We start from the raw sequence: 16,970 nt of genomic DNA on the forward strand, positions 1-16,970 counted from the left end.
TTACATTATTGAATGCACCTTCAATGTCAAGAAATGCTACCATTGTATATTCCTTGACAGCGATAGAACACTCTCTGTAGCCGAATAGGTCGTGAAGGGCTATTTCAGTGGATTTGCCTTTACTATATGCATGCTGCTGCCGCGACAGGCGATCTCCAGGGATCTTTGCCCTAAGGTATGTTTCTATCAACCTCTCAAGAGTCTTCAGCATATAGGATGACGGACTAATAGGATGAAAATCTTTCGCCTTCGATCTTTCGAAGTGTTGCTACCACCGGAATCGAAGGTTAGTGAGTATACCCCCATCATGTGGCATTGGGTACAAAAACTTCGATTATTGACAATTTTTAAAATTATTTTTAGAAGTCAATTAATATCCAACTCGATTGTTTTTTCTTTTTAATTATACTTGTTTCTCTTCTTTTAATTTCCCCCCCTAAAATTTAAGATATATTTAACCTAAAATCTCTTAAATTAGAGACATTAGTTGCCTATTGGGATTGTTGAAACAAAGGAAGGACGATTGGAATGAGTTTAGAAGCTCGTACAATAGGGCTAATGGTGGTATGTTAGATAAGAAATACAGAATACAAATCAATCCATGGCGGTTGACATCCAAATTTCGAACCGGACTTTATGTCTTTTTTGACCGCTGCACAGTGGGATAGAAAAACGTAGAAAAGTCTAAAATTTTTAATGGATATTTTTACGAAAATCGGCATGGAAATACGTGAAGTCCTGCACAGACTTCAGATCATTGATAGTGCGAAATCGTATTGTTGGCTCTAATATCTGGTCGAAATTTTGTTTGGGCTGCAAAAAGCGCATTTGTGGTCTGATTTTCAAACTCTAACAGTTGTAGGATAGTGCCTACAAAATCCCAATAATTTGCAATTTCATTTAGTTTTACTAGTATCTTCATAGAAGGAATTTCTACAGATAGATACAACATAGTAAAAACTACAACAACTTCAAGGGTTGTGCTCAAAAATGTATATAAAATTTTTTTACTTTGATTTATTACAGATCCCACAAAACAAATCTCTACGTAGAACATTTATATCATTAATTTTCTTCTTTTAGCTCTAATTTTAATTTGAACTTGTAATGAATGTCCTCTGATTTCTTTTTTCTGTCAAATTCTTAATCCTTTCTTGCCGAACAGATGGTATAAAATCTATTCCTTCGCTACAAACTCTGTTTTATCTGCGTCAATTGTGTTCTAGCAAATGTCTATGTTTTCTATTCTATTTACCAATGAGTTTTAACAAACATTTTATAATTACTTAACACTAAATACACTCCTGCTACCGAATGAAACATAAAATAATTAAACGCAAAAACTCACAAAAGAAAGATGTAGAGCGAGTAAAACACACAACTCCCACATCCGTTGACACTTACCTTCTTCTTTCGTTTCCGGTAACGTCGTAACGTTGGTGGTAACAACTTCACCACTTCCCAAGTGATTATTGGCCCACATACGAAACTCGTATGTGGTGTTGGGCTCCAGACGATAGACCTCCATTTGTCGCTGCACACACACGCATACGCACACACATTAATACCCACGCAAGGATTCCAATGTCAAGAGATATATCCCCATCCACAGGCACATCGATGAAACGGAAACGGAATTGGAAATGGCAATGAAAATAAATAAAAACAAGTGGAGAGTAAACAAACCGGCTAATGTTGAGTAAATCTGGTTAATTATAGCATAATACAATTTGATGGTGGTACATATGTATGTATATATTACACGCATTAACGTCCGTTTCATTACAGTTGTCATTTAGTCATTCATTCATTCAGTCGTTCGCTGGATCGTTCATTACATTTGTCAACAATGGAGAATTCGAAATGGGGGCGTCGTCTGTAAATACCAAATACCAGTTTTTATTGAATGAAATTTAAATAAGAGGTTTCTTCATTTCACTCAATTTGGTTTTCCACAACATTATTTGTGGAACTCCTCTGGGACATAGGCGGAGAGATGGTTATTGTTCAATTTAACGAGAAATTAATGTAGTTTGTGGTTTAGGTATAAATGGCCTTTCATTTGATCATTTTGCCAAACGTATAGTGGGAGGGCACGCCAATATTTGGTCTAATCATTAGCTGAGTTTAAATGAAGCTGGGGTGGTTCGAGATAAAACATAGATAGTTTTTTTTTTTTGTTTTATTGGCAAATGTATGTAGAACCTAGAACAACGCAATAAGCGTGTAAAAAAATCATTTTCCGTGAATTCAAAGAATGCTCAAGTGGACAACAAGAAGACTTTGGCATTGCTAATGTGTTTGTTGTTCTTAGCATTGATAATTAGTTTGTATCAGAATAGTGGAAGGTAAGGCTTTATTCTCTCCTACTGCGCTAAGGAGGGTAAGAGGACTTTTTAAGCTCTGTTTCAAAACAAAAGCGTGCTCTAGGTTACATACCCAAAGACTACTGAGTACGGTGTACTCACCCTAATCAATTTGACAAAGGTGTTGATGAAGATGCATGGCGTATCAGAAATCATGATCTACCAAGCCAGTCAAAGTGTTTTGAATTATAACACACACTTGCTCAACTTTTATTAGTTCTTTGCTATGCTATTTTTTGAAGAGAAGGGATTTAATATGATCGCAAGCTAGAAGATGTTCGAAAAATTACAAAAAGGTTTGAAAGATCAAAATAAACAAACCAAACAAACCGGTCCATCGCTGTGCTGTAGGTCAATGCGGTCTAAGAACAATTTAAATTTTTCCTTAATCAATTTTCAACTTTTGCGCCTTTAGTTTTAAAACTATTAGTTTATATATCAACACTTCTATTATTTTAAACAGCGAATCTTGGGGTAAAAGTTTTATTCCATGAAAATTTTTATACCCTCCACCATAGGATGGGGGGTATACTAATTTCGTCATTCTGTTTGTAACTACTCGAAATATTCGTCTGAGATCCCATAAAGTATATATATTCTTGATCGTCGCGATATTTTATGTCGATCTAGCCATGTCCGTCCGTCTGTCTGTCTGTCTGTCGAAAGCACGCTAACTTCCGAAGGAGTAAAGCTAGCCGCTTGAAATTTTGCACAAATACTTCTTATTAGTGTAGGTCGGTTGGTATTGTACAATAAATGGGCCATATCGGTCCATGTTTTGATATAGCTGCCATATAACCGATCTTGGGTCTTGACTTCTTGAGCCTCTAGAGTGCGCAATTCTTATCCGATTGGAATGAAATTTTGCACGACGTGTTTTGTTATGATATCCAACAACTGTGCCAAGTGTGGTTCAAATCGGTCCATAACCTGATATAGCTACCATATAAACCGATCTTTAGTCTTGATTTCTTGAGCCTCCAGAAGGCGCAATTCTTATCCGATTTAAATGAATTTTTTCACGAAGTAGTTTGTTATGATATCCAACAACTGTGCCAAGTATGATTCATATCGGTTCATAACCTGATATAGCTGCCATATAAACCGATCTGGGATCTTGGCTTCATGAGCCTCTAGAGGTCGCAATTATCGCAATTATCCGATTTGCTTGAAATTTTGTACGACGGATCCTCTCATGATCAACATACGTGTTTATTATGGCCTGAATCGGTCTATAGCACGATACAGCTCCCATATAAATCGATCCCTCTATTTTACTTCTTGTTTACGTCTAAGAAGAGATGCCGGGAAAAAAACTCGACAAATGCGACGCATGGTGGAGGGTATATAAGATTCGGCCCGGTCGAACTTAGCACGCTTTTCTTTTTTATTATAATTGCTTTAATCAATTAAATTATTGTCATAAATATGTTATTTGTTTTTTGGTGGAGCGCACTCTTATTTCTTTGAACACAATTATATATACTATATCGGTGCTATATATAAATTTGAACCGATTTTTCCAAAATAAAAACGCAAAATTTGAGGACAACCGGAAAATCAGTAAGTGACTCGAACTAGGCAGTCTTTCTTGTTGACGATGGGTCTACCTCTGTAGTGTTGTAAACAATTATAGCAAGTTCAAATCTGTTGTTCTAGAGATGTGCGCTTGATTCGTCGTGTCACACGTGCGTCACGCGATTTGAGAGCGTAATTCCAACTTAATCGTGTGTGAGTGTGATTGAATAAAAATACTTCATACGTGAGTGTTTGCAATCATGCTCACGACTCACGATAAAATCACTACAACGACTCACGGTTGAAAAAACTTTTTTCATAAAGGGACAAATAATTTGTTTGCATCTCAAATCATAAAGTATTTCATCATATCAATATTAAATGTATCACACCTGCATAACGACACATTTGTTTGTTCCTTTTTTTAGGCATCTGTATACAGAAATTGTTTCTATTTTCTCCATATTTCCCAATGGTGTCAGTGTGGCTGAATTTAGTTTTTTTTTTTCAACCGTAAGTCGTGATTTTCTCGTGAGCCTTTGGTTCTCGTTAGTCGTGTTTGTCTCGTAAGCCAGGATTTTTTCGTGAAAGTGCGTGAGTAAAATATTTGTCTAGCGAAAAATCACTCACGTGCACATCTCTATTCTGTACCATAGCAGTGGTGAGAGGTATAACAATTTCAATTATGGCTATGATCGAGTTATTACTGTTTTTATGATAAAAGTCTTATATGTCATCATCTCCCTAGATAAACCCGGAAGACATAGCTTTAAAAACGCTATTAATCTTCTTCTGGAATCTAAGCAAATAAAAAGAAACTTTTCATATTGTCAGTAACGCTTAGCTCTATCAGTCGTAGATAGAGAAATTGCGATTGCTAACTGTAAGAATTTCTTCAGTGTTAGATTTAACCTTGCTCCACCCTAGTATATACATGACACAAATAAGCAGCTTTGCCACGCTATAAACTAAAAGAACAATACTCGTCATTATTGTCAAATCGGAGATTTGGCCAGAACAAAAATTGTCAACAGACTGACAATGTTTGTGTAATATTTTGTTTGCTTTCATTTAAAAGAGAGTGCGGTGTTGTGGTTTATTTGGCAATTGACACATTAACAATGCCTTTAGTGAATGACCAAAGAAATTTAATCAAAATAATATGAGTCAAGAGATTTTCATGCTTCGCTTAGGTTGTGGGTCAAATCTCTTTAACAAACAACGTAAGCAATTGCCATAGACGTCAATCAGTTCAATAAAGTCACAATGATTGTCAACCTGTGGAAGCCAATGTCATTTGGTGCATATGGTACAGAAGTTGGGATTTTATCAATGTATAATCAATGTGTTATGCGATTAAATACGCGATTAAATTAATGCCTAGTCAGAATTTTTAGAGAAAAACAAAAAAAACGGATTACATTCAATCAAGCCGAATCCTATGGCGATTATGATTGTGCAAACAAGTGTAGCATTTTTTTCGACATGTTGCACTAAAATCGAAATTTTGTGGTCGTTTGTTCAAAAAAATGTAACACCACCATCGGGTGTAGTGTTCGTTTGTTATGGTGTTGCCTACAGAGAGTGGAAATTTTGAATTTTTTACACAGTGCCAAGTCTACGATGGAGAATGTCGCACTTAAAATCAGCGGCTATTATTCAAGCAAATTTTGTTTGAGCACACTAAGAAGACAAAATTTGTTGAATGTTTGGAAAAAGCGGCAAAATACTAAATAGAAATGTATAAAAATGGAAAAAGTGAACGCGTTTTCTTTTGCTAACGGCATATTAGATGCATTGCTAGAAAGCTTTTCATCCGAAGACGATATTGCGATTTTTGCCGTTTTATTTGGTCGAAATGACTACATATGGAAAAAAGTGTAACACGATGAGAAAATTGTGTTATAGTGCAACATTAGGTTAGGTTAAAAAGAAGGTGCGGATATTAAACCGCCGCATGTCACTATGGACATACACCTAAGCCAGTAATAGGATTCTGTGTGCTCTAAATACTGAAAAAGTAACCTTGAAAAAGAAAATCTAAGTTAGGATTTCCGTGCTACTTACAAAACCCTTAATTGTTTTCTATACCACGTCCCTGAGTTGGTTCATGTCTGGAATTGTGTCCCCCACCTCAGTGCGAAAGCCGGGCAATGACATATGAAATGCTCGAACGTCTCATTATCTTTCCCGCATGCCCCACACATGCATTCACTTGCTGGACCGATTTTACATAAGTAAGATCGTAGTCCTATGTGTCCCGTTATGATAACCAAAGCTATAATGATCTCTGGATCTCCCCATAAGATTTTCGCCGTCCTACCGACCGTTTCGCTGTTCCATGCGCATTCCTCGCTCACGCCCTTAACTAGGACTGCGTCGACCTGGAAGGCTTTGGGTTAACCAACTTTATTAATGGAAGTTCTCCGGCCCAAATCGTCGGCTTTCTCATTCCAAGTTACTAAGCTATGTCCCGGTACCCGAACGATGCGGTTCGTGCCATCCTCAGAGAAGGCGTTAATCTCATTCTTACATTCCAAGACTGTTCGTCCAGGTTGTTATTGACCTTATGGACATTTTACTATCCGTAAAGATGTGCATACTCGACGTCATCGCGTTAACACCACACCACCTCACGCATTGCGTGATCGCCCGAATCTCCGCCTGCAGGACCGTATTTTGGTCAGGCAGTCTAAACAGATCTCAGTCCCTGGGTTCTCAATGTATACCCCTAGGCTCATTCTGTCTTCAAGCTTTGATCCATCCGTGTAACATGATTCAGATGACAATACTAGGTTTTCGAGTGTCTCGCGCTCGACGTCGTCTCAGGAACCTGATCGAAAACCTCTTCCCTTCCTTCCAGGTTTCCTATCGTCGCCTCGATTATACCGCGATGGTATGAGCTGCTCCTATTCTCAATCCATTCTCCCATCGCCTTAAGTCTCACAGCCGCAGTGGCTGCCTCGCACTTAATGCTGTGGTTCGGATATCTAGAAAAGTCTCCAGTGCCTCCAGTGGGCGTGGTCCTCATCGCTCCGTCTATGCCAGACAACATATTTTCTAAATCTGTTGCATTATCCTTAAGTTGCAGTTTTTCTCCATCGCAACCCACCAAACTACTGAGGCGAAAGTAAGTATCGTTCTAATCACGCTCCTTTAGTGCCAGTGGACTATCTTCGGATCCAGGCCCCATTTCGAGCCAACGGCCCGTCCAGATAGTGCCCAACATAAGTGAGACTTGTCGGTACTTAATGTGACAATTGAGTTCCTGTCCAAGATCACACCTTCGTCTTCCTCGTGAACAGGCAGCTTTGCGTTTTCATCATAGCCTCAACATGTCCTCCGTTGTCTCAGCTCTCACTCCCATGTCGTCTACTAACGTTTCAGATTGGATATGGGTTTTTAAAAGATTATTTTTCATCTTAGCAGCGTCATTAACGCTATCGACCTGTTCGCAGGAAAGCTTCCAGGAGGCACGTTTTGCAGCTCTGGTAATTTTATTGTATTCCTTAAGCCGTGTATAATACACATCCCAATATACTTCCGCTTTTTTACGACGTGCTCTGTTAAAAAGTCTGCGGCCCTCTTTCCCAATATTGCGAATCTTCCTATCATCCCGGGTTTTTATTGGACTGATTTTCTTTCCCGAGGAGGACAACTATCTTTGAAAGATCTCAACAGTGCAGTCGTAATATTGTTGTATATGCTTGGACAATCTCAATTCTCTTGTGCAAGTCTTCTGAGTAGTTCTGAATTTTGGCCAGTTGGTTTTCAACTTATTCCGGATGCTTATCGGATTCGGTGCTGGCGTGGGATTCTAAACCTAATTTTGCGATGGTCTGAGAAAGATTTTTCCAAGAAAACCCTCAAATCCTGAATCTCATCGATTAGATTTTCCGAACATATCGCCACATCTAAAACCTCCTCCTGCAACATTAGAGTAAATTTTTTTTTTCAGAATCGAAATCACCATTAGGCAATTTGTAGTGCACTGTAATGCAATTTCGAATACCAATCAAGGGGGTAGCGAAGCGGACAGGGGTATGCTAGTCAGTATATATTTGATTTATTTTGAAGGAATGATTAAGGATTTTATCGTAGGGAATCTCTATAAGGACCTAGGTTCACATATTAAATTTTTACCAAATCGGATAGTCAAGTTGAATAATCATTTAATATGGGAATTATAACCATTTTCGATCCCCAACGGCCAATATCAATAAGAAGTATGTGTGTATAATTTCAAGAAGATAGATTCATTCGTTCAAACGCTATCTACCCAAGCGAATTACAGTCAAGCGGTTCTGCATCGGTCGAAACAATGCTAATTTTAGATGAGGTAAGATTTATCCCATAAGGCTTCTCATCCATCGTATGGGAAGCTTCTTGCAACAGAAAATCTGCTGCAGCATTAATTTTTGCAAAAACATATCAACAAATATCAACAATTTTGTTCTATTTTTTTCAATTTGGTTATTTTTTCAGAAAAGGAAATAACTTCACTAATAGAAAAATCACTGATGACGATGATGATATCAAACACTAGCTGCTGACTGTTGGTAGTAAATTTTGCTGCTATTACAACAGTCGTCCTCTTGTGAATGCAAAGTGTTTGCAAGTTCAGAATAGCAAGCTGACTGCTGAATAGTCTGTTGTTAACTAAAAATGGGATTGCATTTTGTGAGGGATATCAAGGCAATAACTATTTTTTATCGTAACATAAAGAAGAATGATAAGTAGCATAATATGCTTATTAACTTACCACATTTGGTGCTATATTAATGGGATCCATTCGACTCCACTCATGTTCGAAACTGGTATTGTAGGGCGGTGTATCGTAGGAAACATTTCGAAACTCCGCCGTAAAACTACGCACCGGATAGCCACCGGAATTGGTTTTATTGAAACGCCACACTAGGAAACCTAATATGGTAGAGGCCTTAAAGTACAGCTGGGAAACTGGGCCAGGTGGGGTACGAACGGTTAGATTGATTTTTTGAAATGCTTGAAATTCTTGTATTACATCGTCATCCTCACCATCGGGCATCACTTCGGAGTGCGGAAGTAGTGAGGACGATGTTGTCAATTCACTAAGGCTACTACTGCTATTGCTGTTGTTGTTGCTGTTGCTGGAAGTGGTGTTATTGCTATTGCTACTACTTCTACTACTGTGGCTGATGCTAATGCTGCTGCTGCTGTTACTAGTGGTAGTGCTGGTGATATTTGTAGAACTGACACCAGTGACCGGTGATGTTGTTGCATTGCTGCTGCTGTTGTTTATTGAAGCTGATGCAGGCATTGGTGTTGAATTTGAAGCTGTGGCTGTGACTTTTGATGGTGTGAATGTGGATGACGATTGTGATGTTACACTGCCGGTATCATCACTAGGCATTGGAAGCATTGAGGTAGTTGAAGCATTTTTGTTTTTCTCATTAAGTTCTAGTGTAGGCTGTGCGGTGCCTGTATCGCTTTCGAGTGCATTTTCATCTTTACTTTCTTCATGTTCGTCCACTTCAAGGGGCTGGCGAACATCGTTTCTGTGGCTGCTGGGAATGCTTTTGCGTGGTGTCACAGCGGCAAAACAGACATATACCCCTCTATCCGATGCCGAGACATTTGTAAGAACTAAATATTTACCCGTCTGAAAAAGAATGATAAATACAAATAAAGCAAAAATTTTAATTTTTATTATTTTCGGACCAATAAAATAAAAAAATCCCACTGTTTCACAGTCTTTGCTTTTAGTATTCTACTTTTATTTAAGGTGGAAATCACTGTTTTGTAAGACATGATTCTCTTTTAGAGAAGATACAGGGTATAGCAATGTAAAGGTTGGCTCATGCCAAAAATTTTTTATGAACAAGTTTTTCCATAAAGCGTTTGTAGGCGAAGGTCGTTTTAATTTTTTATATAAAAATGGTTTTATGAGAAATGCTGGGTAAAGTTACACTCATAGAAAAAAACCTGCTGATAGTAGCAAATACTGTCTGCTGGCTGTTAGTAGTTGTAATTTTACTGCTATTACAGCAGCAGTTCTGCTATTATAGCTAAATGTTTGCAATTTCGGAACAGCGGTATTACTGTTGAAAAATCTGTTGTTTGCTGAAAATAACTGCTGCTTAAGTTATGATGGGGTTGTTGGAAGGAGAGTAAACTAAAATAAAATGCAAGAGAAGGTATTTTTGAAAGAAACGAAATTGCCAGCAAAAATACCTAATATAATCGAAACACATGATCGGTAGTCACAGGAACAGTCTGTTGTTTGCTGAAAATAACTGCTGCTTAAGTTATGATGGGGTTGTTGGAAGGAGAGTAAACTAAAATAAAATGCAAGAGAAGGTATTTTTGAAAGAAAAGAAATTGATTATACCTAATATAATCGAAACACATGATCGGTAGTCACAGGAACGAATTAAGTACGAGTGCTGCTACATAAGTTTCTCGCTTAGGCAACACCAAGTGTTGTCAGGTGAAATAATCTTATGACATTTCCATTGTAAAGTTTGACATTTTCTAGCAAAGCCGTACTTAGAACGAATTGACGTACAATCTTCATTTGTGTTGTTTACAGTATAGAATTGGAATAACCTTCTGAACATATCGTGCGATTATTTTTCATAACTTTCGGCGTGCATGCATATATCACGACAAGAGTGCATAGATGAACTTAAATATTTGTATGGCGATGGGGCACCATGCTATAGCACTGTGAAAACTGCTTTACTGAATTCAGTTCTGGCCGACGATCGCTCAAAGTCGACTGGACCATTTCGTAAGACAACACGTTCTCCAAACTCAATTAAATGATTGTGACATTCGCTGTGTGGCTTGTGGCGCCGTCCTGTTCGAACCACATGTCTTCCAAGTCAATATCATCCAATCGGGGCCAAAAATATTCTGGTATCATTTAAGGGTAGCAATTCCCATTCGCAGTAATGTGCTGGTCTTGATTGTCACGGAAGAAGTATGGCCTATTGACGCCGCCGGCCCATAAACCGCACCAAACTGTAATTTTTTCGGGATGCAATGAGGACTCATGGAGTACTTGTTGCTTGCTGTCTGACGTATAATGCATATTTTGCTTTTGGACGATGCCATTCAGGCAGAAATGAGCCTCATCTTAGCGGTCTTAACGTTGAGGCTACTGACTCCGAATTTCGGTAGTAAATTTTAATAACATTGGGGTGGGGACCCGCCTGGTAATAGAACCCAAACTACATCTACAACTACACCTTATGGAGTTGACCCCAAATTTTTTATATGTTTCGAATTCAACTTCCAATTACCTTTCATTTGATACCCATATTGCCCCAATCGGTAAACATGTAATTTTTGGGGCGGATTTTAGGGGTATGACTGATACTTGGGGTCAAATTGTTAAATCAAGTTCATACTCTACATTTAAATAACTTTCATTTGATACCCATATTTTCTATTTTGTGTTTTTCAGTTACCGTTAGGTGGCATACAATTTTTACATAATCGAAGCACCCATCTTCGAGATCAGGCGTTTGAAATTGTGGTTAGGGGGTAGGGCTGCCCCATCGCGGATATAACAAAATGAAGTACCCTATTTTCACCAGTGGGCTAAACTCCTCTTTGATTTCTGGCGGTACTCTTGTTTCAAATTTTAGACATCATATTCATACTCCACTTCTAAACATCATTCATTTGAATCCACTTTTGATTTTGGGCGGTTTTTGGCCTGGGACGGCCAAAACGGTCAAACATCAACACTCAATGAAGAATGACAATAAAAAAGGATCTTCAAATAACAAACAACAACATCCAACAGCAGAGTAAGAAAGCAAGGGACACAACGTTGTTGTTGCATTGTACACAAATGCTGCTGTTGTACTTATTATCAAGGGACTACTTGGAACAAATTATGTTGTGATAGGTAGCCCAAAAGTGGAAAAAAATATTATAACAGGCAGATTTAAAGAAGTTTCATGAATGAGATATTTACTAGTACGCAAACGGGGATATGTAGGTGTCTGCAGGAATAAAACAAGGTTTAAGGAAGTTTCATGACTGAGATGCTGACCAGTAGGCAAATGCAAATGTGTCCCCATGTTTGCTGAAACAGCAGTAATGTCTGCTTTCCCACTTTCAGCAGAAAAATAATGTTGTTTTAGCAAACATTTTTACTAATTTGAATAACAAATTTCGTGAGTGTAACGATGATTCAGACGATTAGGCAGTGAAGCCTTTCGGGTCGACGCAGTCCGAGTTAAGAGCGTGGGTGACGAACGCACAACTCTGTGGAACAGCGAAACGGTCGGTAGGACGGCAAAAATCCTATGGGGAGAACCAGATCGCGAAAAGACGAGGCTATTACTGACAGGAAGTAAGAAGGAGATTAGTATAGCTCTTGGTATTATAACGGAACACAGAGGACTACGAGCTCACTTATGTAAGCTTATGTAAACTTACGGGGAAGATGATGAGACGTTGGAGCATTTTCTTTGTCATTGGCCGGCTTTTGCGTCTAACAGATACCGCCACTTAGGTGGGGGCACAATACCAGACATGAACCAACTGAGGGGCGTGACATGGAAAACAATTAAGGATTTTGTAAGTAGCACGTAATTCCTTACTTAGATTTTCTTTTTCGAGGATTCTTTTTAAGTATTTAGATCGTTTACTGGCTTAGGTGTATATCCATAGTGCGGATTAATATCAGCATGCTCTTTTCAACCTTACCTAACGACGATTCAGATTTGCTTAAAAGTGTAATAACAAGTGAAAGTGCCTAGGAGATCCAATACTAAAAACAATTAAAAGCGGGTTAAGCTCAACTTATGATGGACGAAGTTTTTAGAGAAAAAACCAGTTAGAGCGAAGATCATTAAATTTTACAATTTTTGTTTGTTTCTCTTTCGAGATGAGCTCAATGATCGGAGATGCAAATGGAAAAGAAAAGCCAGAAACAGATGATAAAATACAATGAGCTGCTTCTTTACTGTTTGCTGAATTTTTTAGTAAAAATATGCATGAGAGTAAAGAATTTCTTCTAAAAAAAACTCCAGCAGATATTTGCAACCTCTCATTTACAAAACTCGCTCTCACGCACTCTCTCTCTCTCTCTCTCTTATTGATAAAAGAAAAACTTTTAGTAAAAGTTTTTTAAAATTTTTGAGTACGCGAATACTCTTATTGGTTGGTGCGTAATATTGCCATATCTTCTAGATTATCTTAAAATTGTATGAGAAAAACAAGTTTGTTAAATTATAAATTAATGTACGGAACTTAATTTTTTCTTCGAGCAATCAATCGGCCTTAAGGTTGCAAGCAGGGATTCGGAGTGGAGCAGAGCAGGCATATTTTTGCCGGAGTGGAAGTGGTTTGGGAGCGAAATTTTTTGAACCCTGAGCCTGACCGGTTTCCAATCTCAAAATACAAATAAAAATCTATAAAATGCACATTTTTTTGGTTTGCACATCCAAACAAAAATCTTAAATTATTAAAGGACGTTTACATTGGACACTAAATTCGGATTTATGGCGTTTACGAGATTTAAGTGCTAAATCATCTGTTTTTTTGCAGGTTTTATCATAGAAAAAAAAAATCCATTTTTGCTGGATTTATTTTTAAATTCCAAATAAACCAGACTTTTTTTCAAGAATTGTGCATGGTTGTGTGTGAAGTGCACATTCATGTATACGCAAGTACGCTTATGTATGTCGCTTAAATCCCCAAAAACGCATTGTAAACGGACAGGATTTATTATACCCTCCACCATAAGATGGGGGTATACTTATTTCGTCATTCCGTTTGTAACTCCTCGAAATGTTCCTCTGAGACCCCATTAAGAATATATATTATTGATCGTCATGTCAATTTATATCGATCTAGCCATTTCCGTCCGTCCGTCTGTCTGTCGAAAGCACGCTAAATTTCGAAGGAGTAAAGCTAGCCGCTTGAAATTTTGTACAAATACTTCTTATTAGTGTAGGTCGGTTGGGATTGTAAATGGGTCATATCGGTCCACGTTTTGATATAGCTGCCATATAAACCGATTTTGGATCTTGACTTCTTGAGCCTTTAGAGGGCGCAATTCTTATCCTTTTTGGCTGAAATTTTGCATGACATGTTTCGTTATGACTTTCAATAACTGTGCTTAGTATGGTTCAAATCGGTCCATAACCTGGTATAGCTGTCATATAAACCGATCTGGGATCTTGACTTCTTGAGCCTTTAGAGGGTGTAATTATTATCCAATTTGGCTGAAATTTTAAACAACGGTTTTTCCTATAACCTTCATACGTGTCAAATATGGTGCGAATCGGTCTATAGCCTGATACAGCTCCCATATAAACCGATTTCCCTATTTTATTTCTTGAGCCTCTATAGGGCTCAATTCCTATCCGATTTGGCTGAAACTTGACGTGTTTCGTCATGACTTCCAACATATGTACTAAGTATGGTTCAAATCGGTTCATAACCTGATATAGTTGTCATATAAACCGTTATTGGATCTTGACTTCTTGAGCCTCTAGAGGGCGCAATTATTATCCGATTTGGATGAAATTTTCTACAACGGTTTCTCCCATGACCTTCAATGTACGTGCCAAATATAGTTTGAATCGGTCTATGGACTGAAACGGCACCCATATAAACCGATCTCCCGATTTTACTTCTTGAGCTCCTAAAGGGCGCAATTCTTATTCGAATTGGATGAAATTTTACACAATGACTTCTACTATGGTCTCCAACGTTCAGTGCAATTAAGGTCCGAATTGGACCATAACTTGATATAGCTTCAATAGCATGGCAATTCGTATATTTTATCCTTTAATACCGGGAAAAGAAGTAGACAAATGCAATCCATGGTGGAGTCTATTTAAGATTCGGCCCGGCCGAACTTAGGACGCTTTTACCTGTTTTTAGATTTATTTAAATGCGGATCATAAAAATTTCAATGTAAACTAACATCAGATAACTTTAAACTTTACTTTCGTTAGATCGTTATCGAAAACATGTAAGAGAACAGGTTTGTACCAAGTAAGAACGAGCTGAGTGTGGTATGGCCGAATCTTGTATACCATCCACTACTGATGGCATTTTTCAAGTTCTTTTTATAGTCAGAAACTAAAAAGGATCAAGCAACATGGATTTTTATACCCACCACCATAGGAAATGATGTACATCCATTTAGTGATTCCGTTTCAAACAAATCGATATACATATATTTTGGATCGTCGTTAAATTCTAAGATTTATTTATCATATATTTTACGATGTCTGTGTGTTTGTCCGTCTGTTGTAATCACTCATCAGCCTTCATTGAGATCTTGAGCTAAAGTTTGGCACAGATTCGTATTTTATCTATACGCAGGTTAAGTTCTTGAATGAGTAAAATCGGATCATATTAAAATATAGCGTCCATATAAACCAATCTCCTGGTTTAGGATCTTAAGTCCATAAAAGACGTATTTATTGTCCGATTTTGATGAAGTTTTAAATCACTAGTTGTACTAAGGCCCCAAATATCTGAACCGAAAATAGTCCATATCTGGCCATAATTAGATATAGCTGTCATATAGACCGACCTACCGATTTAGGGTTTAAACCCTAAAAAAGCCGTAGCGCCACCGTAGCGCAGAGGTTAGCTTGTCCGTCTATGGTGCTGAACGCCTGGGTTCGAATCCTGGCGAGACTATCAGAAAAAATTTTCAGCGGTGGTTTTCCCCTCCTAATGCTGGCAACATTTATGAGGTACTATGCCATGTAAAACATCTCTCTAAAAGAGTTGTCGCACAGCGCCACGCCGTTCGGACTCGGCTATAAAAAGGAGGCCCCTTATCATTGAGCTTTAATCGGACTGCACTCATTGATATGTGAAAAGTTTGCCCCTGTTCCTTAGTGGAATGTTCATGGGCAAAATTTGCAATTTGCATTCTTTGAATAGAAAGCATTACACAATGGTCTAAAGTCGGACAATATCCTACAATGGAATCTCTAAAAATGATAATAAATATATCAATGGTGGTGGGTATCCAAAGTTCGGCACGGCTGAATTTAATGCGTTATTACATGTTTTTATCCCTACACCACCACTGTGGCACAGGGTGTTATTAGTTTGTGCATTTGTTTGCAACGCTAAGAAGGAGAAGAGCTAGGTCCATTGATAAGTATACCTATCGACTTTCTGATTCACTTAAGAAATGTCCGTCCGTCTATGTATTCTTGTTATCAAGGTACAGGTCGTATTTATTGTCCAATCGTCTTAAAATTTTGGACATGCTACTTTTTTGGTCCAAGAACGAGCGCTTTTGATTTTGGCAAAAATCGGTTTAAATTTGTATATATAAGGACGTAATAAACAAAATATTTCACAATTTGACACCGATTGTTTTGTTATTGATCATAACTTATCTGCTAGATTTCATCAAAATCGATTCAGATTTGGATATAGCTCCCATATATATTTGTCGCCGGATTTGCACTTATATGGCCGTAGAAACAACAATTTTCAAACGATCGGTTTGAAAAGTTGTTTCAGATTTAGATATTAGTCTCATAGACATATAACTTTTTCCCGAACTTATAATTGTAGGGTAGGTGTAGGGTATTACAAAGTCGGCTCCGTCCGACTTTAGCCTTTCCTACTGGTTTAAAATTTGGTTAGGAATCGCTTCCGGTACATGCTTAAGATGTAAATTCAGATGATCGTTTTATATAGGAGCAATAGAAATCGATTCAGACCATACTTGGAATGAATGTTGGGGGTTGTAGGAGAAATTGTTATGCAAAATTCCAATCAAATCAAATAATAATTGCGCCCTCTAGACGATTAGGAAGTAAAATCGGAGGTCGGATTATATGGAGTTGGAGGTCGTAGGAGAAATTTACAAAATTTCACCCTAATCGGATAAGTTTGCGCCCTCTAGGGGCTCAAGACAACGAGGGATACATGTGAGCTCCCACAAAATCCATGCGGTTGGGGCGCTGGGGCAGTAACCCGCCCCCGGAAAACTATGAGAATTACTATGAGAAATGTTGATGAACCACGTAAACGAAAAAAGGACCATGATTTGCGGATGTGAACCTGGAATATTTGCACTCTCTATAGAGAAGGTGC

General features: G+C 38.1%; 1 protein-coding gene across 3 annotated transcripts in view; it reads right to left on the reverse strand.

The window, feature by feature from the left end:
• LOC106092357 (myosin-G heavy chain) overlaps positions 1-16,970 on the reverse strand; it is a 289,973-nt gene that overhangs the window by 23,187 nt on the left and 249,816 nt on the right. For all 3 annotated transcript variants that reach the window (XM_059367863.1, XM_059367862.1, XM_059367861.1), the window contains exons 3-4: positions 8,647-9,525; positions 1,405-1,534 (exon numbers count right to left, since the gene is read on the reverse strand). In XM_059367863.1, coding sequence (XP_059223846.1) covers positions 1,405-1,534; positions 8,647-9,525 — 1,009 coding nt within the window. The remainder of the gene's footprint in view (positions 1-1,404; positions 1,535-8,646; positions 9,526-16,970) is intronic.

The sequence above is a fragment of the Stomoxys calcitrans genome, chromosome 4, assembly GCF_963082655.1.
Source record: "Stomoxys calcitrans chromosome 4, idStoCalc2.1, whole genome shotgun sequence".
Classification (NCBI taxonomy): Eukaryota; Metazoa; Arthropoda; class Insecta; order Diptera; family Muscidae; genus Stomoxys; species Stomoxys calcitrans.